General features: G+C 36.4%; 1 protein-coding gene across 2 annotated transcripts; it reads right to left on the bottom strand.

Annotated features, from left to right (window-relative positions):
* Positions 1 to 825: 825 nt before the first annotated feature.
* Positions 826 to 27,280, bottom strand: LOC127633903 (glutaredoxin 3). 2 transcript variants are annotated; one of them, XR_007969271.1, is made up of 12 exons: positions 27,201 to 27,280; positions 23,114 to 23,222; positions 17,603 to 17,677; positions 15,702 to 15,903; positions 11,869 to 12,041; positions 11,316 to 11,377; positions 11,186 to 11,243; positions 8,211 to 8,263; positions 8,050 to 8,089; positions 6,572 to 6,664; positions 1,313 to 5,156; positions 829 to 1,199 (listed from the first exon to the last, which is right to left on the bottom strand). XR_007969271.1 is itself a non-coding variant. In XM_052113279.1 (11 exons), the coding sequence occupies exons 1-11, from the start codon at positions 27,275 to 27,277 to the stop codon at positions 5,106 to 5,108; spliced, it is 993 nt and encodes a 330-aa protein (XP_051969239.1). In that variant the 5' UTR covers positions 27,278 to 27,280; the 3' UTR covers positions 826 to 5,105. The 2 variants fall into 2 exon arrangements, 1 of the variants encoding a protein (XP_051969239.1); XM_052113279.1 differs by having other exon boundaries at positions 826 to 5,156.
* Positions 27,281 to 27,635: the final 355 nt, after the last annotated feature.

Raw genomic sequence — 27,635 nt, 5'->3', positions numbered from 1 at the left:
TTTTAGAAGAATATCTCAGCTCTGTAGATACAATGCAAGCGAATGGTGCCAGAACTCAGAAGGTCCAAAAATGAAATAAAGAAAATATAGAAGTGTTCCACTGGTTAAGTACATATCTTTAGAATATAATAGGTGTGGGTGAGAAACAGATCAATATTTAAGTCCTTTTTTTACTATAAATCTACACTTAAACTTTCACATCTTAAAGTGAAAGTTAAATTGGAGATTTAGGGTAAAAGAAATGACTTAAATATTGATCTGTTTCACACCCAAACCTATTATATCGCTTCTGATGATATTAATTTAACCACTGGAGTCTTATGGATTACATTTATGTTTCCTTTATGTGTTTTTGTAGCTATAGAGGTCCATTCACCATTCACTTGCATTGTATGGACCTACAGCATTGAGCTATTTCCTAAAAATCTGAGGATGAAAGATGAAAGAAAGTCATACACATCTGGGATGGTGTGAGGGTGAGTAAATGATGGGAGAATTTTCATTATGGGGTGAACTATTGCTGTAAACTGTTTTGCACTTCTCTGTATTGACAACTGATGAACTACAACAAAAATAAAAATAATTCATTTCAACTGCTTGTTGTCATTTTATTTGAACACATCTGAACTACAGTATAAGGTCAATATTATTAGCTTTCTTTGGGCCACATCTGGTCCACACCAGTTCCTCCTTCCATTCACACACTGTGGACCACATTTGGGCCAGAACCATTCATTTAACAATCACTGGGTCACACTCATCATTTCTACTCCATTAGTGCATGGACCAGATCTGGCCCACACCCATAAGTTCTGCTCACTTTATGGTGTGTGGGCCAGATCAGGGCCAAGGACCCAGGCATATACTGGGCCAGAACTAAGACTACAGTAGTATGCCGCTAACTGGGGTGCTTTAACTTTTATTGGGAACTTTTTAATACATCACTTTAATTCACGTACCGTACATATAAATGCACACATTTCCACACTTGTTCATTGTGCTCTCTTTATTATCTGAAAATACAAATTAGACATTTGTACTGTCATTTAGTCACCTACAGTGCCCTCCTTTAGCTGGTGGTCAAGTGATTTAATGAAAAGGTGTCTTTCTGATGCTCAGCCTCCGCTACTCCATTAGAAGCTGTACTTCTCTAAATTCCATTTTTATTCTGCTTTTCAATATGTACCTTTCACAGCTTCCTATTAACAAAGAAGAAATTAGTTATTTTTCGCTAATGCTGTGATCATGAACATCTATAATGCATAATCAAGCACATAATCTTCAATTAAAACAACATAATTTCATTCAGTACCAAGTTGCTGGATGTAGATGGACCGTACTCTACAGCCATGATCTTTTAGGGGACAAGACAACAAGTTTTAATGCCACGTCAAATAAGAAAATAACATAAAGGACATGTAACTCCTATCATTGTCCACCTCTGTTACAGCAGATCTTCATTTTAGAGTGCACATGAATAATCATGTGTGGCCTACTGAAAAACATTACATTAAATCTATGGAACATAATGACAACTGTTGGAGATCCTGCAATTGAAAGAGGGTCTATTAATACAATGATACTATCAGCAAATGTTGGAAATGGATGATTCTCCTGTTTTTCCACTCCTCCTCCTCTCTTTACTCCCGATTTACAATTTCACCCGATAAATTCACGATTTTCCGCATTCACACTTTTCTCATGAGAATTAGACCGTCCTTGTAGGGTCTTCACCACTGATATTCAGTTTACATTTACATTTATGCATTTGGCAGACGCTTTTATCCAAAGCAACTTACAGAGCCTTTATTACAGGGACATTCTCCCCGGAGCAACCTGGATTTAAATGTCTTACTCAAGGACACAATGGTGGTGGCTGTGGGGTTCGAACCAGTGTCCTTCTGATTACCAGATTACCAGTTATGTGCTTAGACCACTACACCACCACCACTCCCGTTTATATCAGTGGTCATTGACGTGCACAGAATGGGGGTTACAGGGGCACAAGCCCCTGCCCCTTTCATTCACAAATCTAAATGTGCCCTTCACAAATGTAAAGGTGCCATTTAAAGCAGAGGTGCCATTAAGAGCGTGGAGGTGTCTTTAGGCTACAGCACAACAAATCTGATGGTCCTTTCCAATGTGTTCTATGTTAAAAATAGTATAGTAATATAGTATGCAAATCTGCAGAGTGTGAGACTGGAAATGTCAGAGTAAAGAAGATTTGTAAAGATTGCAGTTAACCATAATGCTTTTAAAGTATAATATTTTGCATAATCTGAACTTCCATGCCCACTCTGTCGCTATTAAAAGGACATGCATGAACTGATAGCCTCTGAAACATGCTGTTACCTGAAATAAACTAACTCTGGATTTTGTTATGTTCAGAGAGTAAGTTACTATACTTACATACCCTGAAAGTTACCTCCATTTTTGTAAATGAAAGTTGAGTTTTTCCAATTATTCTTAAATTAACCCACGTAAGCCGCTTCACCTGCTTTCTGGAATACCCCACTGGGAGTGTTGCTAGAGCGGGCACTGTAGTTAGTGACTGAAGTTTGTGTGCACTTATTGTGTGCACTTGGTATGCATTTCCACCACTTAAGGCGATGTGATGAACTTTTTAGTTTAGGTCAGTGAACCTGTGAGGGTAGGTGGTGATTATGCATGAATGGATATCTGAGTGCGTTACAGAAAGTCAAGTTGTTAAAATGTTTAAAAGGTTTCCTCGGCAGAACCATCAGGTTATCACAGGAGCGCAGCAATCCCCCCCAAGCCACAGGTGTGAGTGTGTTTGTAAGAGATAGATAATGGGCACTTTACACTTTTGGCTCAAAGCCAGATGAAGTGTGTTTCAACTCCCCAAACCAATGACTGCTGATCAATATAAAGGCTCTTTAATCACAATAAGTGAGTTCTTCCTGTCCCGAAGAGCTAAGTAGAATCCCTCTGTACGAAGAGCGGAAGGATCACATTAATTACAGCGAGCGGATGTGATCGAGAATGGTACATCAATCATTTCTGTCCTCAGTGGAGTGGTCACATTTCCAGGATAACTCAAATAAAGATGCAAACAAACTGTTTTCTAAAAAAACCTGCATGTGCAAATATACATTGTATGATTTTACATGCCAAACCATTTAACTGACAGATACGTTATAGAAAAACGTGAATCCTTTTTATGTTGATTATGAGATTTCAATTAAGTGATCTTAACTTAGTATTTACATCAATCTCAGGTTACCGGATCACAAGTGGTCAAAGCAAAAATTGTCTGTAAACGTGGTCCAAAATGGTTTTTAATCTGAACATTTAAACCACATTCGGTAGGAAGACATAAGCAGAATAAAGACATAAGTAAAATAAATGCATGTGCCCACATTGCACTTGTAGTGTAAATGCAAGTGTGCCTTGATGCATTCTGGACAACAGCAAAGGTGTCCTACTACACATAATCATTGCATCAAAACAAGGGTTTTAAACCTTTATCATTTACATACATTGCATACAGAAAGTATTCACATTTTGTTATTGCAGCCTTATGCTAAAATGCTTTAAAAAAAAAAATTCACATCAATGTACACCCCATACCGACAAAGCAAAAACAGATTTTGAACAGATTTCTGACAACTTTGCAAATGTATTAAAAAAACAAAAAACTGAAACATGGCATTGACATACGTATTCATAAGTATTCAGACCCAGTACTAACTCAGTACTTAGTTGAAGCACTTTTGGCAGCGATTACATCCTCAAGTATTTTGGGTATGATGCGACAAACTTTGCTCATCTGGATTTGGGGATTTTCTGCTATTCTTCTCTGCAGATCCTCTCAAGTTCAATATTATTTTCCAGCGGCAGGGACTGGGGGACTGGTCAGGGTTGAGTGAAAGCTGAACGCAGAGATATCCTTAATGAAAACCTGATCCAGAGCACTCAGTACCTCAGGGTCATTGTCCTGTTGGAAGGTGAACCGTCAGCCCAGTCTAAGCACACAGCCAAGGCAATGCAAGAGTGGCTTAGGGACAACTCTATGAATGTCCTTGAGTGGCCCAGCCAGAGTCCAGAATTGAACCCAATCGAACATCTCTGGAGAGATCTGAAAGTGGCTGTCCACTGACGGTCCCCATCCAACCTGACAGAAAATCCCCAATCCAGGTGTGCAAAGCTTGTCGCATCATACCCAAAAAGACTTGGATCGCTGCCAAAAATGCTTCAACTAAGTATTGAGTTAAAGGTCTAAATACATATGCCAATGTGATATTTCAGTTTTTTCTTCTTTTCCATATAAAACATAAATATATATTTTTAAGCATTTTAGCATAAGGCTGCAAAGCATAACCAAATGTGAGAAAAAATGAAGGTGTCTGTGGCAGGGAGGAGGGTGGGGCCGGGTCATGATTCTGCACACCCGGCCCCTAATCAGGCTAATCAAGCCCTGGAGAGGGATAAAGTTGACAGTTTCGGGCAGCTGCCATTTCTCGCCACCTCCTTTCCATTTTACCTTGTTACAGGGTCTGAATACATTCTGAATGCACTGTACATCTTTAAAAGAAATGTGACCAATCCGAAATTTGGAAAAAGCCCTTACATGCTTAAGACATAAAATAATATCTTCAGTATGCCTCATATAAACATGCAGTGAAACAGATCAATCTGAAGTTAAAGTAAATAAAGAAGATGCCACATTTGAAAATAAAATGTGTATATTTGGCATGAAGTGTGCCAATATTTTGGTACTTTATCAGCATGCAGTAACACAGTGATGTAGTACATTACAAATGTAGTGACATAATCACAAGTGGGCACAGGAGATACATGTACCAGAAATAAACTTCAATCCTTCTAGGCTAACCGCTTGTTAGCAAGACATAAACAGGTCCTAAAATGTGTCAACTCAACATAAAACGGACTGAATCACACTTGGCTTTATTGGATTACATCTTCAGCATTGCATGGAAGGGTTTTGGACAATTTGTCTCGGTATAAAAGGTTAACTTGAAGGGAATAGGACTATTGTAAATCCTATGATCCTGAGGTTAAATGTGTGCAGGTTACAGGTAAATGAATGATGTAATCCTTGTGTTCTTCAGTGCTGGAACAGTTTAGTTCTCCCCCTTCAACACCGACACCAGCTCACCATTCTCTTTCAGCTCCTGTTTAAAGATAAAAACATACTGTATATCTCATCCATAATGACACTTTCTACATATAGAGGCATCATAAAGTAAACAAGGTAGGGTAAATGTCAATTTGCCAACCTAATCTCATAGAATTACATTCCTAAACCTACATTTTTGTAAAAAAAAACAAAACAACAACTGTAGATTATTAGTTCATAAACACTTTTCACTCCTCACAATGCTATCTTATGCCATGACTTGTAAAGCGATACATATCAACATTTACATTACATAACATAACCAAGTACATTTACAAGCTTATTCGAGCCCAATCAAATTGTGCGGTAGCTCAACTGATAGAGCGTTGCACTTGCGATGCAAATGACTGGGGTACGAGTCCTGAAGAGAACACGAGTCAACGCGTGAGCCATAAGTGTCATTGAAGCACACAAACTGACGTGGTTGCTTCGGCAATTGTGTTTTTACTGTAACATTTGCTTTTTATCACTTTGTCTGTTAGGTTTAGGGTAGGGAGGTTGGTTTTGTTGATTTAAAACTAGATAGAGCATTAACCTTAAAAACCTCATCTTTTTGGGAGAACATTAATGTAGCTTTTAGCTTCACTAAGTGGATACTTGACCTTGGAACAGTTGCTATATGTGTAATAACCCACGTAATATTCCTGAATCATTGTATGTTGAAAATAGGAAGTCAAAAGGGGCCCTGATTGCATGTTTTCTGAGGATTTTTACAATATAAGCATACATGTATGCTTTTTATGGTAAAATAACAACAAAGCCTAGGACTACACTAGAGGATTGCTTTCACATGGTTCTATAGTCCTATAAAGTTAATGAACTGGGATTCAGACAAAATGTTTTAATGTTTCAGTGTTAACAGTTCTTACTAAAGTTGCTCAAAAACCAAGGGATAACATCTTTTTTAGGTTGTCATTAGCAGATTTGGTTCTCTTTCACTCAAGACTGATTTTCAGATTTACATAGCAGTAGAGCATGATGGTGATGACGGTATACAGTCTTGAATGCTGAATAGGATGCTTAATAAGGGGGGTATTGATCTTGTCTTTGCATTTTTTTCTCATTCATGGACAGGTATTGAGGCAGTCCTCACAGCATTGTCTGATGTTAATTTAGAGCTTTTGCAGCCCTCTGCTGGACTAAAACATCATTGCTATGCACAGTCATCTCTATTAGTTTTAGTTTTAAATGCTTATCTGTTCTTCAAATATGTCATCTGCAAATAAGGCAAAATAATAAAAAAAAAACTGATCATTTTTATCAATAATCCTGATTTCTTATACAAGTTGCATTCAAACTTTGTAAACATGATGCCATTTGGAGTGACTAATGAAGTGAGCTTGTGTTTGAAAATGGCTCAAAACAGCCGTACACTCCTAATTATTTCATCTAAGCATTTTGCAATCTCACCTTAACAATGTCCAGTCCTCCAATTAGATCTCCTTTGACATACAGCTGCGGGTACGTTGGCCAGTTGGAGAATGTCTTTAATCCTTGTCTAACCTGTGGTGACAATCAAAACATCAAAAACACAATAATAACAATAAATGGTCTGCACTTATATAGCACCTTTTTAACCATAGTGGTATTCAAAGCGCTTTACACTGCGTCTAATTCACACACCCATTCACACACCAAGCAAGGCGTTCAGAGCTGCCATGGGGTGAACACTGAACTTGGGGTTCAGTGTCTTGCCCAAGGACATTTCGGCATGTGGAGTCAAGTGGGCCAGGAATCGAACCACCAGCCCTGCGATTAGTGGACGACCCGCTCTACCTCCTAAGGCACAGCCGAAATCTAGAAAAAGATAACTTATGAAGCCGAATTAAAATATTTATCTTAAATCTTTATGCCAACAGGAGGTAGAGCAGCATCTGGCATCTTTATTTGCTGGCATCTTTATCTTTTTGCAAGTAATACAATTTGATCTAAATAATTGGTCACACAAGGTTCAAGGTTCCATTGGTTAACATTAGTTAATGCATTTGGTATCATGAACAAACAATAAACAATACATTTATACACCATTTATTAATCTTTGTTAATGTTAGTTGATAAAAATACAATTGTTTATTGTTCATATTAGTTCATAGTGCATTAATGTTAACAAATATAACTTTTGACTTAAAACATTTATTAGTATGTTTAAATGAACATCAACTCATATGAATAAACACTTCATAAATATTGTTCATTGTTAGTTCATGTTAACTAATGTTGTTGTAACCTTATTGTAAAGTGTTACCAAATAATAGAACAAAGTCACTAAGTTACACCTGGCACGACATCATTACTATATCATATCATAATAATATTTTTCTTGGTGTCATTAGCTTTCTGCGTAGGTAATTGTCACTAACCAGAACAACATTCTGATTGGTCAATTATGTAGACAAAAGGCTTCCTGTGTAATGACATTTAAACTTCATAACTGACAGCTGATTTCTGTGCTAGTTCTATATCTTGTATCACTCTACTTTCTTATTCGTCTCACAAAATATTGCACACTATATGGTCAAAAGTAAGCAGACATCTGACCATCACACCTATATGAGCTTGTAGGACATCCCGTTCTAAAACTATGGGCATTAATATGGATTTTATGCACCTGTTGGCAATGGGTGTGGCTGAAACATCTGAACTCAATAATTGGGCATATCCACATACTTTTTGGCCAAATAAAGTCATTTAAACTCAAATATATATCTCATGTCCATTGATTTTTAAATTTTGCAAGTAGAAAAAAATAAGCAATAAGCAGGATAATGTGCATTCAGATGGTAATTATGGCATAATATTTTGTCATGTTGACCGGCTGAAATTATCCTTTACATATACACTTCCTTTGAAGAACATGAACATAAACTTCAGACAAAAGAAACTCTCACCTCGTCATTTTCCAGTATGTCGAATGTGTCATATTCAACCCTGAGAAGTTAATAAAAGCAGTTAATAACATACATTATTTGGCTTTCAACAACTCAAAAAAGCTTCCCATCTTAGTTAAATTATACAATGAAAAATAAAGAAATTATGTAAAATCTCTCACCCTGTGCTGTTCATTATTTCAAGTATCTGACGACTGAATCCACATTTTGCAGCCTGAGAATTCACAAAGAGACGGGTTATGAGGGTAAAACGCTACAGCTAGTGCAACCCTACTCTTAAAAGCCAATCAGAGGAAGCTAGTTTTTAACTCCACCATAAAACACCTAGACTATTTTAAAAAAACTCAAAGAACATAGTACATGAGACGCAACCGGTTCCTTTGGTCCTGAACCAGCACAGAACCAAACTTTCATTAAGAAACTTACAACTGCAACCATCTACAAAATACACTCGGAAATATGCATCGACTAGGAGAGAGAAAGCACTAATAGCACGAGAGAGAGAGTGAGAAAGAGAGAGAGAGCGAGAGAGGGAGGGATCTCTTGGGAATGACTTTAACTACTGCAGATAATGTCTTTTGCGTGTGTGAGTGTTAAAGATCAATACAGTTACGAGGAGAGAGGTAAGGGGTCTTTCTCCTCCATTAAAAAGAGAGAGAGAGGCGCAGCTCTATCAGTGCCAGTGTCATGAGAAATAGAGTCCCCTCTGAAAATCGGGATCATAATTTAAGATTTTTAGGATTTCATTTCAGGCCTCCTCCTTTAAACAATGCAAGTGAATGTACTCCAAAATGCATATTTAGGGTGCATCAAAATAATCGACAAATAAAGTTCTTCTGAACCCAAACGATTGATTATTTTTAGAAACAAAACATCACTTATATACTTTTTAACTACAAGTGTTCACTTCCGTACATTTCTGTGACGTACGCTCAAGAGAGGGATGATGTAAGCTTGTTGGTAAGGTCACGCGTCACGTGGAGGAGGAGGCAGGAAGCGTGTCATTGTTTACAAGAGGAGCAGCGCTGTAAAAGTTACATTGTCTTTGCCGTAGATTTGTATTTGCATACGTGTATTGTTCAAAATGGTCGTATAGTGTGTGTATCCTAGATGATTCAACCTTCAGAAACCCCAAAGAAAATGCACGGCGTGAAAAATATTAACTTTTAATTCATTGCTTATACATCATGTCCGACTGAAGCTCTGACTTATCCTGCTAGTACACCCCTACTACACAAACTCTACATAGGTTTTCAAGACAATAGTTCTCATGTTGTTTAATTTTACATATCAAACTTTAATCTATTAATTGTATGTTCATACATTTATTTCAAAACTTTAATAATTGGTTAAAGTTTGGCCTCTTACATTTTGATGTCTTTGTCATTTTGCACATTATCCTCACTAAAATGTTATATTTGTTGGCCTAAATTATATGCCATTTAAGTCAGAGTAAAGCTGACTACAATGAATGAATATGACATGATGAAATATTGAGTAAATTTAAAAGACGTTTTCATCAAAACACAAAAATTATGACTATAACAAAGATCTACAGAAACATTAACAAAGTTTGTGTGAGGAGCCGACAGTGACATCAAACCTAGTTTGGTGCATCCAACCGAGAAATGTTATAAAATATGGATACATAGATTTCTGATCGGCACTTTATTTTCTCAACATGTATTTGAGGCACTGATATATTTACAATAGCTGATATTTAAATTGGATGCCTAATTTGTATGCTTTCCAATTCACTGTCAGTTGGCCTTCCGTTTAATGTAGTATGGTTTAATAGCTTTGGGAGACCACAAGAGAGGTGATATAACATTTAATGTACTTAATACTGAAGGATGCATCCATGCGGTGCAGGTGGCAGTCCAAAGTTGTGAATCTAGTCACCATACACACAAGGGGTTTCAAGAATTAACAAAATGATGATGAGTTCGCAGGTTAGTGTATGAAACTGGTGCTACCAAACTGAACGAATAGAGAGGGTAACGTTTATTGTGCAATTCCTCTGTATGTAGCCTTGAGTAGGTTTCATTCTGTCAAAGCATATATTTTTAACTGATAATACATTGTGTAGGCTATATGAAAGATTCACAATATACTGTGTAATATGAGGCAGTGGTGGCTCAGTTCTTGAGGCTCAGGGTTACTGGACCAGAAGGTCGGGGGTTCAAGCCCCAGCACCAACAAGATGCCACTGTTGGGCCCTTGAGCAAGGCCCTTAACTCCAGGTTGTTCCGGGGGGATTGTCCCTGTAATAAGTGCACTGTAAGTCACTTTGGATAAAAGCGTCTGCCAAATGCATAAATGTAAATGTAATCCAGTGATGGCTACAGTAAATAATGTCCTTTGATATTGATTTGTGTCATAATTAGTGGAAAATTGTGTAAGTTGCGTGGCACTGCAGAATTTTGAGCATCCTCCGAAGTAGTAGTCCACCATCTGTCTGCGGCGGTGTGCAAACCTTCATAGAAAATACTTTTTTCTGATTTTAAAATGCAATATGCCATCTGCCAGACATGTCCGATGTGCGACCCTGCCACTCACACTTTACCGAAGTTGTATAGAGAAATATGTATGAAAAACTATTATTGTGCAACGATTAGGCCTATTTACATCTGAAAAAATGACGATATACATTGATAATCATATGGAAAACATTTTGAATATCGATGCGTAAAAAAGTCAGCGATGCCAAGCCTTCCTAATGCCCCTGCTTCAACTGAACACAAGTGTAATTTTAATCTGAGAGCTATGGCAGAGGGGTATTATCAGTGAATAACAACTTTGTTCTGTTCCTCACGCAAAGCTATCATATGACAAGCGTTGGATTATAGTGCATGTTGTTGTGTGGACTACTTTTATGGTACTTAATGTATTTTGTTTTTCCTTTTTGAAGCTTGATAGCTACTGTATAGAAAAGAGTGGGAGTTTTACTTTTTGTGTTTGACTAAAACAAAACAACAGCATACAGATCAGGAACCTCATGAGGGTTAGTAAATAATAACATCATTTCATTTTTTGGGTGAACAATTCCTTTAACACCAACTGTTCTCTTCTCACTTTCTAAAACTCTATATAGGAGGGTGAAAAGTTAAGAGAGACAGTATCTAAGTTCACTCACCTCTTTATTGCCTTTCATGAAGAGCATGACGGGTGATTTATTGATCAGTGATTTCAGCCTGTTAGGAGAAAAATGTTTTACACAAGTGCAATCTCACAGACTGTTTATGTGTGTGAGTAACTGTCTTTACCTGTGTTCCAGCGAGACGGTTTTGGGGAAAGTATTCTCAAGTTCACCAGACTCGACCAGCTCCTGTGCAGGAATTAAAATACCTCTGAATCCAAAGATCCAATTCCCATTTCAACTCTAACACATACACGCACATAGACAATCTCCTTTCAAATGTAACAACTCCCTGCTGAGATATTTTACCTCTCAGTAAAGGTAAATTCATAAATAAAATCTTAATGAGGAAGACCCTTTAGGACCCTTTGAATGGGAGACAGAGAGAAAGCCAGGATGGAAGTAGGCTAATCTAGCCCTCCTCTCTCAGCAGGGGTCCTCTGATAGCTTTAAGCAGTATCGGCTCACTGAGAATGTAGAGAAACGCACAGCTAATAACAGCTAGCCGAGAACACTTAACATAATACACATGGGATAAAATGCAGAACATCTAGCGATGAAGAAATTCATTTTGGGAAAATTAAAAACAAAAAAATTCCTATGCAAACATTTTTATTGAACGCAGTCAATTTTCTTAAAGATTCTCATGGCGTCCCATTGGTGACGGCAAATTTTCGCACCTTTAAAATGTCCAGTCCCCCGAGGAGCTCTCCACTGACATAGACCTGTGGATAGGTGGGCCAATTGGAGAAGGTCTTGAGCCCCTGTCTGACCTCTTCATCCGAGAGGATGTCAAAACTGCTGTACTGAACGTTGTGGTCCTTCAAGATCTGAACAATTTGACGACTAAAACCTGTGAACAATGCAACGAATAATTAACTAAAAGCAAACCTTTTCATTTACATTTATGCATTTGGCAGGCGCTTTTATCCAAAGCAACTCCAGAGCATTTATTACAGGGAGAACCCCCCTGGAGCAACCTGGAGTTAAGTGCCTTGCTCAGGGACACAATGGTGGTGGCTGTTGGGATCGAACCAGCGACCTTCTGATTACCAGTTGAGTGCTTTAGACCACTACACCACCACCACAACCAAAGTTGAGGAAACTATGATTTCTTTAAAAAAAAAAATTAAAAAAGCAAAGCAATTCATTTAATTTACATTTATTTAATGTCACTGCAATAGCATAAAATTTCAAATTTTAAAACGTTTTTATTTATTTATTTATTCTTATTTTCTGAAGATTTGTTTTTAACTTCATGCTAGCTTCTATAGCTATTTTTATGGCAGACTCCAGGTTAAAATCAGGTATTAAAAATAAATTAATAAATTATATAAATGTCAGGAATTGTGAAAATATATTTGGCTAAGTTGTATGTAAACTTCTGACTTCAACTGTACATAAGCTGTGTGTGTGTGTATATATATATATATATATATATACTGCATATGCATGTTTATTTTGTATATATATATTTGTAAGATTATTAATAAAGTAAACTTTTTTACATTTAGAATTAACAATGTTATAATAATAATTTTAAACATTTATATTTAGCCTATACATTAGGGGATAGTTACATTTTCCCATTGTTTGGATTTCATTTTTCAAAGAGCCACTTTCTAGCATATTCACTGCAAAAAAAATTTTTTATTGATTTGATCAGTTTGATTGTCACTGTAATAAGCACCATGAGTGTTTTACATCACACTCACCTGAGCTACGTTCAAAAACAAAAGAGAGAAATCAATATTAACTCCAAAATTGCTCCAGTGAGGAGCAATAAAGATTTGTTCGCCCTCTTTAGCATTTTGCGGTAAAGTACCACAGATCACTAATAAGCATTTGAGTGAAGGCGTCTCAACGCTGTTATTGCAGAATATACAATTATTTTCCTGTTATGACTGTTTTCATGAGGATCCTTTTGCAGTTCATTTTCCTGTCTAACTGTTACAATTTAGCAATACAGAGAACTAGTCCTCTTGAATGGACCCATCACAACTCATACACATTTGATATTTATATTATATGAAATCATAACGCAGCCCGCATGTTACGTAGCGCTCCTCTAAAGTACGATGCATTATCACACAGTTTTACAGTAACATATGCAATTATAATTTTTAAACTGTCCATTAAAGCTCAAATGAGAAATGAGAAGAGTGGGATGAAGAGGATAAATAAGAGAGAGATATTAGATGGGAGGAGACAAAGAGAACGAGACACAAGAGGAGGAGCGAGTGAGAGAGGAAGGGAAACAGGATCAGGAGTGAAAGAGAGACAGAGAGAGATAGATGTGTAAGGTGATGTGTAGAGTTTGCGTAGCCCCTGCAGTAAAACACCCATTTTCATCTTGTGCGACTCATGTGGGAATTCATTATAAAACAGCTCCAGGCGGCTCACTTGCGCTTATACATTTGCTGGTATATTAGCTCTACACTATCAGAGCGGGCAAACAGACGGGTAGCTGCTTTCTCTGGCTCCTGGGCAAACTCCACCAGACACGCTGCATTGATTGCCGAGTACTTTCCCTCTCTACGCCTGCACCTAAAGGGGGCAAAGAGCGCTCGCTCTGTCCGACTCTGCTCCAGGAGAGGGGCGATGTTGGAGACTGGTACCTCTTTTGAAGGACGGCCCACTCAGAGCGAGAGAGACCGCGAGACCCTAATTGATATACGAACCCTTAACCTTCTAATTTAACATATACAGTTGCCTTAGAGTTAGTGTTGGCCAAACACTTGATCATTTGACCCAATGTTTTTTTAATGGAACGAAAGAGTACAAGCGTGTGCAAGTTTTTTGTTATTTTTTCGGTTAAAAACCCAAAGCACGCCATCAACAGGCATGACTCCCTCTCGATGCATTATTTCCCAATCTGGATACCAGCCAAGTGAATGAGAACATCAATAAGTTCCAACATTTTAGTATCTCCAAGCCAGACCGACCCGATGACACCTGGTGCAGCTTCAAATAATATCAACGCCGTTGTGCAACAGGTTTCGAGCTCAGAGACGAAACGGCATCAGAGGAGCTTCTATTAATAAAGCAGAGCTTGAGGAGCTGGCAGCCGTTTAAAGCGGAACATCACGTTTGAGATTAGAGTTCAATATTGTTTTTATTTTGATCTATGGATGGCAAATGGCATCTTTCCTTAGACCCTGTCTTCTGTTCTGTAGACCACTCTCTCTCTTTGCAGAGCTAAAAACGACAAACGATTAAATATGCCTCACTCCATGACGAAATATGCACTTTGAACTATCAAAAGAATTTCGTTTTGAATGGATAAAACTAATGCAAAGATGTTTTGGCAAGTTAAACCAAACATAAGGAAGTTTTAGTAATAGAAAGAAAAAGCTCAGAGAAAATCAGCCAAACATAGATTAAAATGACAGCATAAAATATAAAAGTCTCAGTCTTAGTTACTATAAACGAAGCATTCTTAATTTCTGGTTCATTTATCTCCAATATACACAAATGTAATGGTAGTGTTAGCTGTGTCTGTGAAGATTTAATGGGTATAATTTTGTCATACAGCAGTCAGAATGTAGGTGTCGAGACATGATTTTTTGAAGTTTGTTTTTAAAGGAATAGTTCACCTAAAAAGTAAAATTCCCTCATCATTTACTCACCCTCACACCATCCCAGATGTGTATGACTTTCCTTCTTAGGTCCATACAACGCAAAAGAATGGTGATCAAATCTTTGAAGCTCCAAAAAGTACATAAATGCAGCATACAAGTTAACCATACTACTCCAGCGTTTTAATCCATGTCTTCTTCAATTGGTTTTGCATGAAAACGGACCAAAATCAAACTCCTTTTCACTGCTTATCTGGCCATTGCAGTCTCTAGGCACGATCATGATTTCAAACTTAATTACACTATCTAGATGGAAGTGTAGTCGGGCTTGAAATCACGATCACAAAGGAGACGGCAATGGCATGATTTATAGTGAAAAAAAGTGTTACATTTTGATCTGTTCTCACCCAAAATCGATAAGATCGCATCAGAAGACATTGATTAAACCAGTGGAGACTGTTGGATTACTTATATGCTACCTTTGTGCTTTTTGGAGCTTAACATGGTGTCTCAAAAAACGCAGAGCTTCAGCGCAAGATGCTGAAAAAACAACAAGACATGGTGCAACAGTCAACGGCATCTGCCTAGCAGAGGTTTCCTAGAAACACAATTGAAAAATAGCACAGACAGGCACAAAAATGTGTGCTCGGTGTGAACAGCCCCTTTTTTTAGAGTGGCAGAAATAAATCACAGAAAATGGGAAAAGAAATCAGAGATTAGACAGTATCAGAGATTAGTCTTCTTTTGTGTTCCACAAACTATTCTTGTGTTCCATGAAAAGCATACAGGTTTGAAACATTAGCAGGGTGAGAAAAAAATATTTATTGTGTGAACTTTCTCTTTAATAGCACCCTGACCTCTGCGTGCGTCTGCTTTGTGCGTGTGTCTGATGTGTGCGTGTTAAATTATGCGAGCAGGAGTAAACTTGTTTTTACCGCAGCGAGGCTCCTGGGGCGTCCCCTTTATGAAGAGCATGCAGGGTGCGGCGTTGATCAGCCTTTTCAGTCTCACATTCAGATCCTCTTTTGGGACGTCCCCCATCCTGGCAGCCCCGCCCTCACCGGACCCCAATCGTTGCACCTTATTGGTCAGCTCAGGGGCATGTGCACCATCCAACCTGTCAATCTTTTCACCGCCCTAAAGGTTGATGGTAAACAAATAAATAATTAAAAAACACTCAAGAGTGAGTAGTGATAGAGTGAGAGAAAAAAGCAGCATTACATTTTTAGATTGCTTGCCGGTTTGTTTAGATTGTTTGGAGGGAGGGAGGGAGGGAGGAGAGAGAAAATGGGCCGCAGGCTCTCTTGACATGTAATGCCAAGAGAGGGAGAGTCTTGCCAAGATGTGAGTTTGCTTAACCTCCGATTACTTTTCAGTTTTGTGATTCTAACATGAGGAGATTTTGCAGCTTAGATTACTTGATCGTTAAACTCAACCTTCCCTACAGGCTGTGTTTTGCTAACCTCTCTCCCCCTCTGATAATAAACAAATACGCAAAACCCCATCAAAGCATATCTTACAGAAATACAAACTGTGGAAAATCTACTGAAAAATCCAGATTTAATGTTCTGCAAAATCACCATCCTTTATGGAACACAGGAAACATGCCGTTCTAAAATTTAAGTTGACAAAATCAAAACTGGTCCTATTTTCTTTCCTAGTACTTAACATTCGTGGTCTTATTGAGTGCAACAGCGCTCGCCAAAATATTTTGAGCCATCTTGGTTCCAGAAGTATGTTTCCCATGCTTTTTTCCCATAGGGATTTCATAAAATCCTTCATAAGAGAGATCTAAGCCATGAACTAAACCAACTAGCTCCAAGGCAAATCACAATATTATAAGCTTTTATTTGAAGCAAAAATTTATTTTAAAATCAAATGACAAATATATTAGTAGTTTGGGAGTGCAGGGAATGGAGACCGCTCCATTGTTCATGATTCATCAGTGAACTTTATTGAGAAGAAACACTAATTATAAAAACATTATTGGTTGCATTTTCATTAGGGCTGTCAATCAATTAAATGTTTTAATAAATGTATTATAATTATTAATTACATAATTTGCAGATTCATTAAAATCGCGCATATAAATATTTGCTGAGAAATATTTAAATATGATTACATAATTATACATAGTTATATTTAAATAAATATTATATAATATTATAAAAATAATACTTGCATTATGTGTTTGTGGCTGATAAGAAAAGGATTGATAACACAATGAAAAGTGGCTTTAGAAGGCAATGTCTTGTTTATTTCCCTATTATTGAAGATAAGGCTGCCATTGGCCTACAGTCCACAGCAATCAATTTTGCAATTGAGTTTGTCAATCTGTCTGAATTAAACGTAGTTTGAAACTTAGAAAAACACATCTAGAGACAACTGCATTCGGACATCACTTCTTCCAGCTGTTTTTGATCGCAGTAACACTTTCTCATCTTATGATATTGCTTGTGTCAAGCCAGAGTTCGGTCTGTTCTCTGAACAGTTGCACATAAAGCTGGAGATTCGCTTACTGCCCCCTGCTGAAAGCAGATAGCTTTTCTAGCATAAATTGTTCCGATGGTTGGAATATTGCACATTACAGTCCAGGGGCATGACTTATTGTTTTGTTTTGTATATTTAATGGTTTATCTTATATTATTAACTGCAATTAAAGTGTTAAATTGACAGCCCTAGTTTTCATATTTGCTTTGACAATTCCCAACTGTTCCTGTACTAACCTCCTACACTAGCAAAAGTAAAAATTGTGCCTATATAAAAGTCATTACTTAAGGTAAATCTGAGCACAGCTGAAGTGAAACAGCACTGCTGACATGGGGTGAGGTTTTACCTTGAAGAAGAGGAAGGTGGGAACTGAAGCGATCTCATATTTCTCAGAAACCTCAGGGACTGCCTCTGCCTCCAGCTAAAGAGAGACATAGAGAACTACTGAACTAATGATTCTTTATAATTCACATAACATTTTAAAAAATGCCACACACACCAATTTATTTGGCAAAATAATTTTTTCTTTTTTTTTTAAAACAAACACAAAAATGTTTTAGATGTAATATACGTAAAGTGTTGAATGAAAAGTAACCTCAGAAAACACACAAATGGACCATCCACAGTACGACTGTCTGTTGCACGATGCATACAAAAATGGCAAGACAAAATGCTGCATGTATGCAGTGTGGTTCATTGTGGTCTATTTTAATGGGGTTAGTACACACAACACTTTAGAAAATAAATATCAGGCCATTAAGTCTCAGAAACAGACCTGTTCACATCAAACTGCAGGTTTGTGTTTCGTTTTAGTCTCAGACTGAGACCTCAGGGCAATGAGACAGAAACAAAATGCATAAAAAGGCAAGGCAAGTTTATTTATATAGCACATTTCATACACAATAAAACAACACAGACTCAATTTCCTGTCATATTCAGCCACCAGATATTAAAATCCATAAATCTGTGCAGTTATGTTTATGATAATACAGGCTCCTTTATGCTCTTGGTCAAGGCAACGGTCAGTACACTGGAGTGAACTAATGAAGGTTAGGAATACAGGTGACCTCATCCAGGTTTTAGGATCATCCGGGTGTGAATTTAGTCTTGCATAGCCAGACTTCTAACTACGGCATAAAGTCTGGTCCTCATTGCAACTTATTCTGGCCTTAATATGACTGACGTGAGGTGACCAGCCAGTTACTTTTGTTTATAGGTGCAGGTTTAAGTGATAGCTATTCACATTGGCTGGATTCTATTTACAACAGTGTAGTGGCCAAGACTAAGGTTGACCAAAAAGTTTTTTTTAAATCTTAAAAGGGATAATTCACCCAAAAATGAAATTTCGCTCACCTTCGTGCCATCCCAGATGTGTATGACTTTCTTCTGCTGAACACAAACCAGGATTTTTAATAGAATATTTCTGCTCTGTTGGGCCTCACAATGAATGTGAATGGTGACCAGGACTTTGAAGGTCCAAAAGGCTGTATAAACATAATCCACAAGACTCCAGTGGTTAAATCCATATCTGATGAAGTGATATGACAGGTGTGGGTCAGAAACAGGTAAATATGTGAGAACTTTTTTTTTTTTTACTGTAAATCTACACTTTCACTTCCACCTTCTGGTGTGGAAGTGACTTTCACATTCAGCCACCTACTGGTTGGGGCTGATTAAAGGTGCAGATTGATAGTAAAAAGGACTTAAATATTGATCTGTTTCTCACCCACACCTATTATATTTGTTCATATGGATTACTTTGCCTCCTTTGTTATTTAAGGACCTATTCACTTGCATTGTATGGACCTACAGAGCTGAGGTATTCTTCTAAAAATATTAATTTGTGTTCAGCAGAAGAAAAAAAGTCCAACAAATTTGGGATGGCATAAGGGTGAGTAAATTATAAGATCATATTTCTTTTTTGGGTGAACTATCCCTTTTAATCAAATTGCATATTCCGATATTATTATATGATTCTAAGTTGACTGAATAAATGACTTCATCAGGGGAATGAAGCACATACTATATACACATCTTAAATATGACAACTTGTATGACAATTCATCGACATAATCATGAAAGCAATAAAACAGACAATTCATTGCTATAAACAAATTATTTATTTGTGGGGGCCTGGGTAGCTCAGTAAAGACACTGTCTACCACACCTGGAGTCACAAGTTCGAATCCAGGGCGTGCTGATTGACTCCAGTCAGGCTTCCTAAGCAACCAATCGGCCAGGTTGCAAGGGTGGGTAGTCACGTTGGGTTAACCTCCTCGTGGTCGCCATAATGTGGTTCTTGCTCTCGGTTGGGTGAGTGGTGAGTTTTGCGTGGATGCCGCAGGGAATGGCGTGAGCCTCCGCATGCGCTAGGTCTCCGCTGTAACACGCTCAACAAGCCACGTGATAAGATGCACGGATTGACGGTCTCAGACGCAGAGGCAACTGAGATTCATCCTCCGCCACCCGGATTGAGGCGAGTCACTATGCCACCATTAGGACTTACAGTGCATAGATAATTGAGTATTCCAAATTGGGGAGAAAAGAGAAGAAATAAATAAATAGGCTAATCATTAGCCAAAGTTTATATTCGTGAATCGTGACAGTCCTAAAAGGCAGCATTAACCCTTGACAGAGGGTAAAATTGCTCTCTGCTGGTTTAAAGCCATGAGGAAGGTAAAGTCATTCACAGCCCCAGGCACTTCATTGTGCTCCACTGGGATCCAGAGTAGAGGGAAGAGAGCAGCGGGAATGTGTTATTGAAACTACAGAACCATTCAGTCCAGGGTTATTCAATGAATGCTCTAAAAGACATACACGGGAGGCCAACAGTTTGGATTAATGTACAGATTTTGCTCTTATGGAAATAAATTGGTACTTATATTCACCAAGTGGCATTCAACTGATCACAATGTATAGTCAGAACATTAATAACGTGAAAAATTACTTTTAAAATTTGAAAAAAAAAGTAAGTACTTCAAAGAGTTCTCATCAAAAAAATCCTGCACGTGCAGCAATGACAGCTTTGCAGATTCTTGTTATTCTAGCTGTCAGATGATCCAGATACTCAGGAGACATTTCACCCCACACTTCCTGTAGCACTTGCCACCTTACAGTCTACCTGATCCTACAAAAGCTCAATGGGTTAAGATCCATAACACTCTTTTCCAATTATCTGTTGTCCAATGTCTGTGTTTCTTGCTTGTTGATTTTCTGTTCCAAAGTGTCTTTTTCATTGCAATTCTTCTCTGATGTACTTATCCTCTTGTTTAGTTGTACATCTGGTCTTCCACATCTCTTTCTGTCCTTGTTAGAGCCAGTTGTCCTTTGTCTTTGAAGACTGTAGTTACACCTTTTGTATGAAATCTTCAGTTTTTTGTCAATTTCAAGCATTGTATATTTTTGACCTAATATTGACCTTGAGACATGCCAGTATATTGCATACTGTGGCAACTCAAAAACAAACACAAAGACAATGTTAAGCTTCATTTAAAAAAAACAAATAGCTTTAAATTGTGTTTAATATAAATGGCAAGTGATTGTCTATTACCAAATTAGCCATTTTGCATGATTACTCAAGGATAAGGTGTTAGAGTGATGCTGCTATGGGGTCTGTCTAGATTTGATTCAAAATTATTTTTCTTTTTTAAATAGTGATGGTGCTGGTTTTTTTACATCAGTAATGTCCTGACTATACTTTGTGATCAGTTGAATGCCACTTTGGTGAATGCAAGTACCTATTTCCCCACCAATCAGCAAAATCTGTATATTATTCCAAACTTTTGGCTGCCAGTGTATAAATACTTTAAATGTTTTTCCCACCAAGGTCTGAACAATTAGAATTCAACGAATCGTAACGGTGTCAATATGTTACATAATATAATATATGACTTCATATAGCTGTTATATGCAACAAGCAAAGTGCATTTCAGAAATATTCATAATACATTTCCAAGTTGGTAGCCATTGTAAAAGAAATAACAAACAATAGTCACACACACACACACACACACACACACACACACACACACACACACACACACACACAAAACTCTCCAAGACTGCTGCCTTGTGCAGTATAGAACAGAAAACATCTAACCACACATGCACATACATATACATTTAATCATTCTACAACAGTGCAATATTTTCAAAGTTTTTAAAATCTTAAAGGGATAGTTCTCTCCTCATTTACTCACATTCATGCCATCCCAGATGTGTATGACTAAGAATATCTCAGGTCTGATGGTCCACACAAAGCAAGTGAATGGTGACCAAAAATTTGAAGCTCCAAAAAGCACAAAAGCATAAAAGTAATCCATAAGATTCCAGTGGTTTAATCCAAGTCTTCAGAAGCGATATGCTAGGTGTGGGTGATAAACAATGATATTCAAGTCTTTTTTTTTTACTATAAATCTCAACATTCACTTTCTTCTTTTGCTTTTGCAGATTCACATTTGTCGTGCATATCACCACCTACTGGGCAGGGAAGAGAATTTATAGTAAAAAAAGGACTACATTTTTTTATATGTTTCACACCCACACCTATCATATCACTTCAGTAATCACGGACCACAAGAACCAATCTTTCGTTTTATAGGCCACATACTCCAACCCCCCACCGGTGCTACCAAATGAGGTGCTGGTCCCGTAAACTGTTAAACTACTCTCAAATGTTAGTCTGGACACCTAACGGAACTTTGAAGCTCAAAAAAGGACATAAAGGCAGATAAAAGTAATCCATACGACTCCAGTATTTAAATGACAGGGAGAGTAGGCCAACTCTATAGTCGCACCAGTGCGACCTATAAAAAAAATATTGTCGCAACTGTGGGGGAAAAACTGTCACAAAATGCATCCATTTAGACCCCGTTTACACCTGGTATTAAAATGCATTTTTGGTGATCCAATCAAGTGTGGTTAGCGCTACATACAGGTCTAAAACTTTTTGTGATTGGACCACAAAAAACACATAAGAATGTGGTAAAAAACGCATGTGACCACATCGCACTTGAGGTGCAGACACTAATCCATCCTGAATGTGTCCCGGACAGTAAAACTCCACTCCACTTAAAAAAAAAAGAAAAAAAAAAGTTTACATTTTGCCGGTTAGGAACGGCATTAAGCGAAAATAACTGTCCGATTGGAAAATTTTAAAAAGCAGATATACACAAACACAAAACTTTTCTTTAGTGTGGTTGACATCAACACAGATGAGAAGCACAAACATTAAAGCTCCTTTAATACAGGTAATCCACTACAATAATTGTTGCATTTGTGCTTTGATTAAATTCTAGATGCATCTAGGAGAAACAGCATACCATTTTTTTTTGTCTTTTATGATTTTGTTGAGCTTTAATGTTATGCAGTAGTAACACACTGATGTATGTCGTCATAAAACAGATCATCTCCCTGAAATACAAACACAAGTTGTCAAAGGAAACAGTGATTTGTCTCATATGAGCACATGTGATCGAATCATCCAAGACGCATCTTAAAACCAGGTGTAAACTGGATCTTTGTGCCAGTTCGGAGCCCTGTCTGGCCACAATCCACTTGCACTGAATTGACCAACAGAGCTGAAGTATTCTTCTAAAAATCTTTGTTTGTGTTCAGCAGAAGAACATGAGTGAGTAAATGATGAGAGGATTAAACTTTTTGGGGGTATCTATCCCTTTAACAATCACTCTGATCGACTGAATTGCATTAAGTGACCCTGGGTTTACTTTACACTTTAGATTCACAATACAAATAGTTCCAATTGAAATTCCCAAAGAACGTAAAACAGTTTTTAAAAATAGAAGTGGAAAAGTGCCATAAAGGTCTACAATGCAGTGAGGGTCAATGGTCCACCTACCTTCACAAACATGGTGTGTTTGTGCTCCTTGGCTAACTCGGCCATCACATCGTTCATCTGCGAGCACTGCGGAGCCCATGGTGCATGGAAATGGACAACGGTGAGGGACCTGACAAGACAGAGTATAGGGGAAGATGAGCCTTCAATGTCAACTCTCAGTTCTACAAGTAGCAAGGATGGTTTCATGGAAATGCACATTTAAGTGAATCCATAGCGTTATGAAGAGAACATTAGATTTCTGAACCTGACATGACAGAACAGCTTTTGACAATGTACTGAAATTTGTCAGAAAACAAAATATGTTCACACAGAAAAAAAGCCAATATATATATATATATATATATATATATATATATATATATATATATATATATATATTTATATTTATATTAGGGCTGTCAATCGCTTAACATTTTTTATTTAATTAATGACATGGTATGCTGATTAATTCATCGTAATTGATTGCATATATAATATATGCTTAGAAAGCCCCTCAAATAACAATAATTCAATAAATAATGAGTAAATACTTTTAAATAGTTATTATACAAAATAATAATATAGATAATTAAAATGCATTACATCATTGTGGCACACGGGTAAAGCATTAAAAAAGATGGTAACACTTTACAATAAAGTTAACAACAACAGTTAACGACATTAGTTAACATGAACTAACAATGCACAATACTTTTACAGCTTTTATTAATCTTAATATTAATTTCAACATATACTAATACATTTCTGAAATCAAAAGTTGTGTTTGATAACATTTGTAAATTCATTATGAACTAATATGAACTTTCAAATGACAATTGTATTTTTATTAACTAATATTAACAAAGCTAAATGAATGCTGTAAACAATATACTGTTAATTGTGTGTTTGTGATACCTAATGCATTAACAAATGTTAACAAATAGAACCTTATTGTAAAATGTTACCCAAAAAGACCATTCAAAAAGATGCTTTAGTATGCGATATTTTGTTTATTTCTATATTACTGAACTTTTGTCATCTGCCTATCATTGGCCAACAGTTTACACAATCCATTTTGCAAATGAATTTGTCAATCAGAAAGATTTATTATGAGGGCTTTTATAAGGATGCATCAATGCACACCTGCATCAGATGCTTTTGGAGTGTACCATTTGCGTCGCGTCATGAACATACCATAAACATACAATTTTTAGGTCACAGTGTGAAGTTAAACATAGTTAAGAGAAAAACACATCTTCAAGCTTGAATTGCTCAGATGGAAGGAATATTCCATATCTTGGTCCGGGGCCATGATTAATTGCTTTATTTTATTATTATTTTTTTTACACTTTTTTTTTATATTATTAATCACACTGAACTAATGGGTTAAATCGACAGCCTTAATATATATATATTGGGGCTGACGATTTAACGCGTTAAATTCAGTGCGATTAATTTTACAAAAAATAACGTGTTAAAAAAAGTAATGCAATTAATCGCAATGCCTGAGAAATGCAAGATTGTAGTACCACCTGTTTACTCCAGAGGGCAGTAAGTGAAATTGCAGCTGTATGAGCAACACACAGTTTATACAGTGAAGAAAACACTTCAGTAGGCAGAACAACACAAACATGCGTTACATTCTTGCGTTCAAAACTCTTGAAGGAGCGCAAATCCGAACTAAGGGATCTCAAGATGTGTTTAAAGATTGAGTATTAAACTATATTTAACATGACACAGTGACCTAAACATTTTATGTTTATTATGCAACGCACCCGAGACGCTACACAAGCATGTCTGACGCTGAATTGAGATGGTGCAAAATCTGACAATTACCCATAAATATGTAATCACGAATAAAATCAAAGAAATTTCCTTCAAACTTATTTATAAGTACTACCCACTAATTATTTCCTTGTAGAGAGATTTAATTGTGATGTCGATATATTCTGTGCATTTTGTGGTCTTCAGGCGGAAATTTTTTTTCATTTATTTTGGAGATGTCCCGACTCGACTTGTTTTTGGTCTGATTTCTGCAAGATTGTTAGAGATCATATTATTCCCAGCTTTCAGCTTTGTTTTGAAAAAATTTTATTCTGTTTTTTTTTTAGCTATGACACGTCTCTTCATAAGGAATATTATTTGATTAATGTTCTGCTTTTGTTGGCAAAGTTTAGTATTCATAATTGTAAATATGGTGGTTATAAACCATTAGTTTACATTTTTAATTCAGTGGTTCAGCAACACCGAAGAACAATTTCCAATTTGAGTAACAAGAAAGCTGTAAAGTGTATCGAAATGTGTAAACAATTTGATATTTTTATTAAACTGTTTATTTATTTAATTTCCTTTTTGTTGTTGTTTGTTTTAATATACCTCTTGGCTCTAGACGTAAAAGTTTTGTAAGCATTAATAAAAAAAATACAAATAAATGTAAATTGACCGGTCTCTTAAACAAGCCCTCATAATAAATCTCCAACTGATTGACAAATTCACTTGTGAAATGGATTGCTGTGAACTGTGTGCCAATGATTAACTTATGATCATTAATATGGTGGTAAACAATACATTGTATTCTAAAGCAGCTTTTTGTATTGTCATTGTATGCATTTTAATTATCTAAATATTTTGTATTTATATATATATATATATATATATATATATATATATATATATATATATATATATATATACACACACACACACATACATATCATTTTTAAATATTTAAAGATAACTATGTATAATTATAAATTTATATAAATATGTATAATCATAATATATTGAATTATTGTTATTTGAGGGTGCTTTCTAAGTAAATATTTGTATATGCGATTAATTAATCGGGACACTTTGTAATTAATTTGATAACAAATTGTAATCAATTAACAATCCTAATATAATATATATATATATATATATATATATATATATATATATATATATATTATATTTATATATATATATATATATATATATATATATATATATATATATATATATATATATATTCCATCAAGCTCTGGAGACCACTGCAAAATTATCAGTTTCTCTGGATTTACTATTTATAGATGTCTTTGAGTAAAATAACGTTTTCCAGACTTTAAAACATTTTTGTTTTATTCTATAAAGTACTGACAACATTTCTCCCAAATTACAAATACTGTCATTTAGAGCATTGACAACTGGCCAAATTAACAACAAAAGATGCATTTTTCAGACATTGAATAGCCAAATGTGACTTATTTAATACTGATTTATTCAAAGTACACTTATTAAAGAGACAACAGACAGGCTAGTATGTGGCATGCTTTGCACAAGAAGTTTAAAGAAAATCTACAACCTTTCAGTTACAAGACCAGATCTATAACACCAAGCTGCACCACCTAAAACTGTTACGCTTAATTACATGATCAATTATTTATCTGTACTTAATATTCCTGCAGCCTTGAGGTTGACAATATGGGTAGCTATGTTCAAAGTCAAACCTCAAAAAGGGGTGATTCATGAACCACTGCACTCTTGTTCAGGAAACTTTTAACCTCTCATGTTAAGAATTGTGCTTTTAGTAGTTTAATATCAGCAATATAATAATGAACCAATTTTAGGGATTGTGACTCTGCATAGACTTGATGTGAACTACCAACAGAATAAGCAATAACATGTTATAAAAACATCAGATCAGCTTTTTAAGAAGGAATTCGGCTGAATAGAGATAGTTATGAGAACAGACTAACACGTTATTATTTATGATAGGCTAATAATAACAGACGTTGAAAACAACCAGCAGCACACAAACAGCATGAATTTCTCAAATGTGCCTAAAAACCAAAGAGACAACCATCTAAAATTAAATCTGACATGTAATTTAAGACAGTTAGCCCCCAATACTATGATTCTAGATATAGAATATACAAGCATTTTGTATGAATTTGTATCACAGTTATTTGCGTCGATCTCAACAGGCCATCAGTTACGAGTCCTTTCATCTAAAAGCCTTTTGTGAACGATTCATTCTTACGCTTATGTGTGTTCATTCAGTTACAGAGCTATTCGAATTAAATTATATTTCATGACAGACTTGACAAACGATGAATATTTCACTTACTTGCTGTTATTTTTCAGTAATTGCTGAAACTGCTGCAGTGATGTTACGTCCGTGAAGTTCGCCATGTTGCCAGACATTACTAATCGATCACAGATCCAGCACGAGACTCCTACCTGCTCAAGACATTACTAAACGATTTTCGATACCACTGCTATCGAACACATTCCCTCACACAGTTCTGTCATAACTTATGGGAATTCAATAGTATTCTAAGTCTATTTTCTTCATTCAGCATGTTGAAAAGTTTTTATGGGCCTACATATAATTACGTGTATATAGAATGGATGTTTGCGGGGACACACAAATAAATAACATGAACTATCACATTTCACAACAATCCCTCAGTGTTATATTCATACTTTTAATCCTTATGCACTGTTCCTTCATTTTTTACTGAAATCAATTTTGTTTCTACAATGAAACTGGTTTCCTTTA

This window comes from Xyrauchen texanus, chromosome 40 (genome assembly GCF_025860055.1).
Source record: "Xyrauchen texanus isolate HMW12.3.18 chromosome 40, RBS_HiC_50CHRs, whole genome shotgun sequence".
NCBI lineage: Eukaryota > Metazoa > Chordata > Actinopteri > Cypriniformes > Catostomidae > Xyrauchen > Xyrauchen texanus.
Note: the sequence above shows the minus strand (reverse complement) of the source record. Positions and strands in the feature narration are given on the sequence as shown.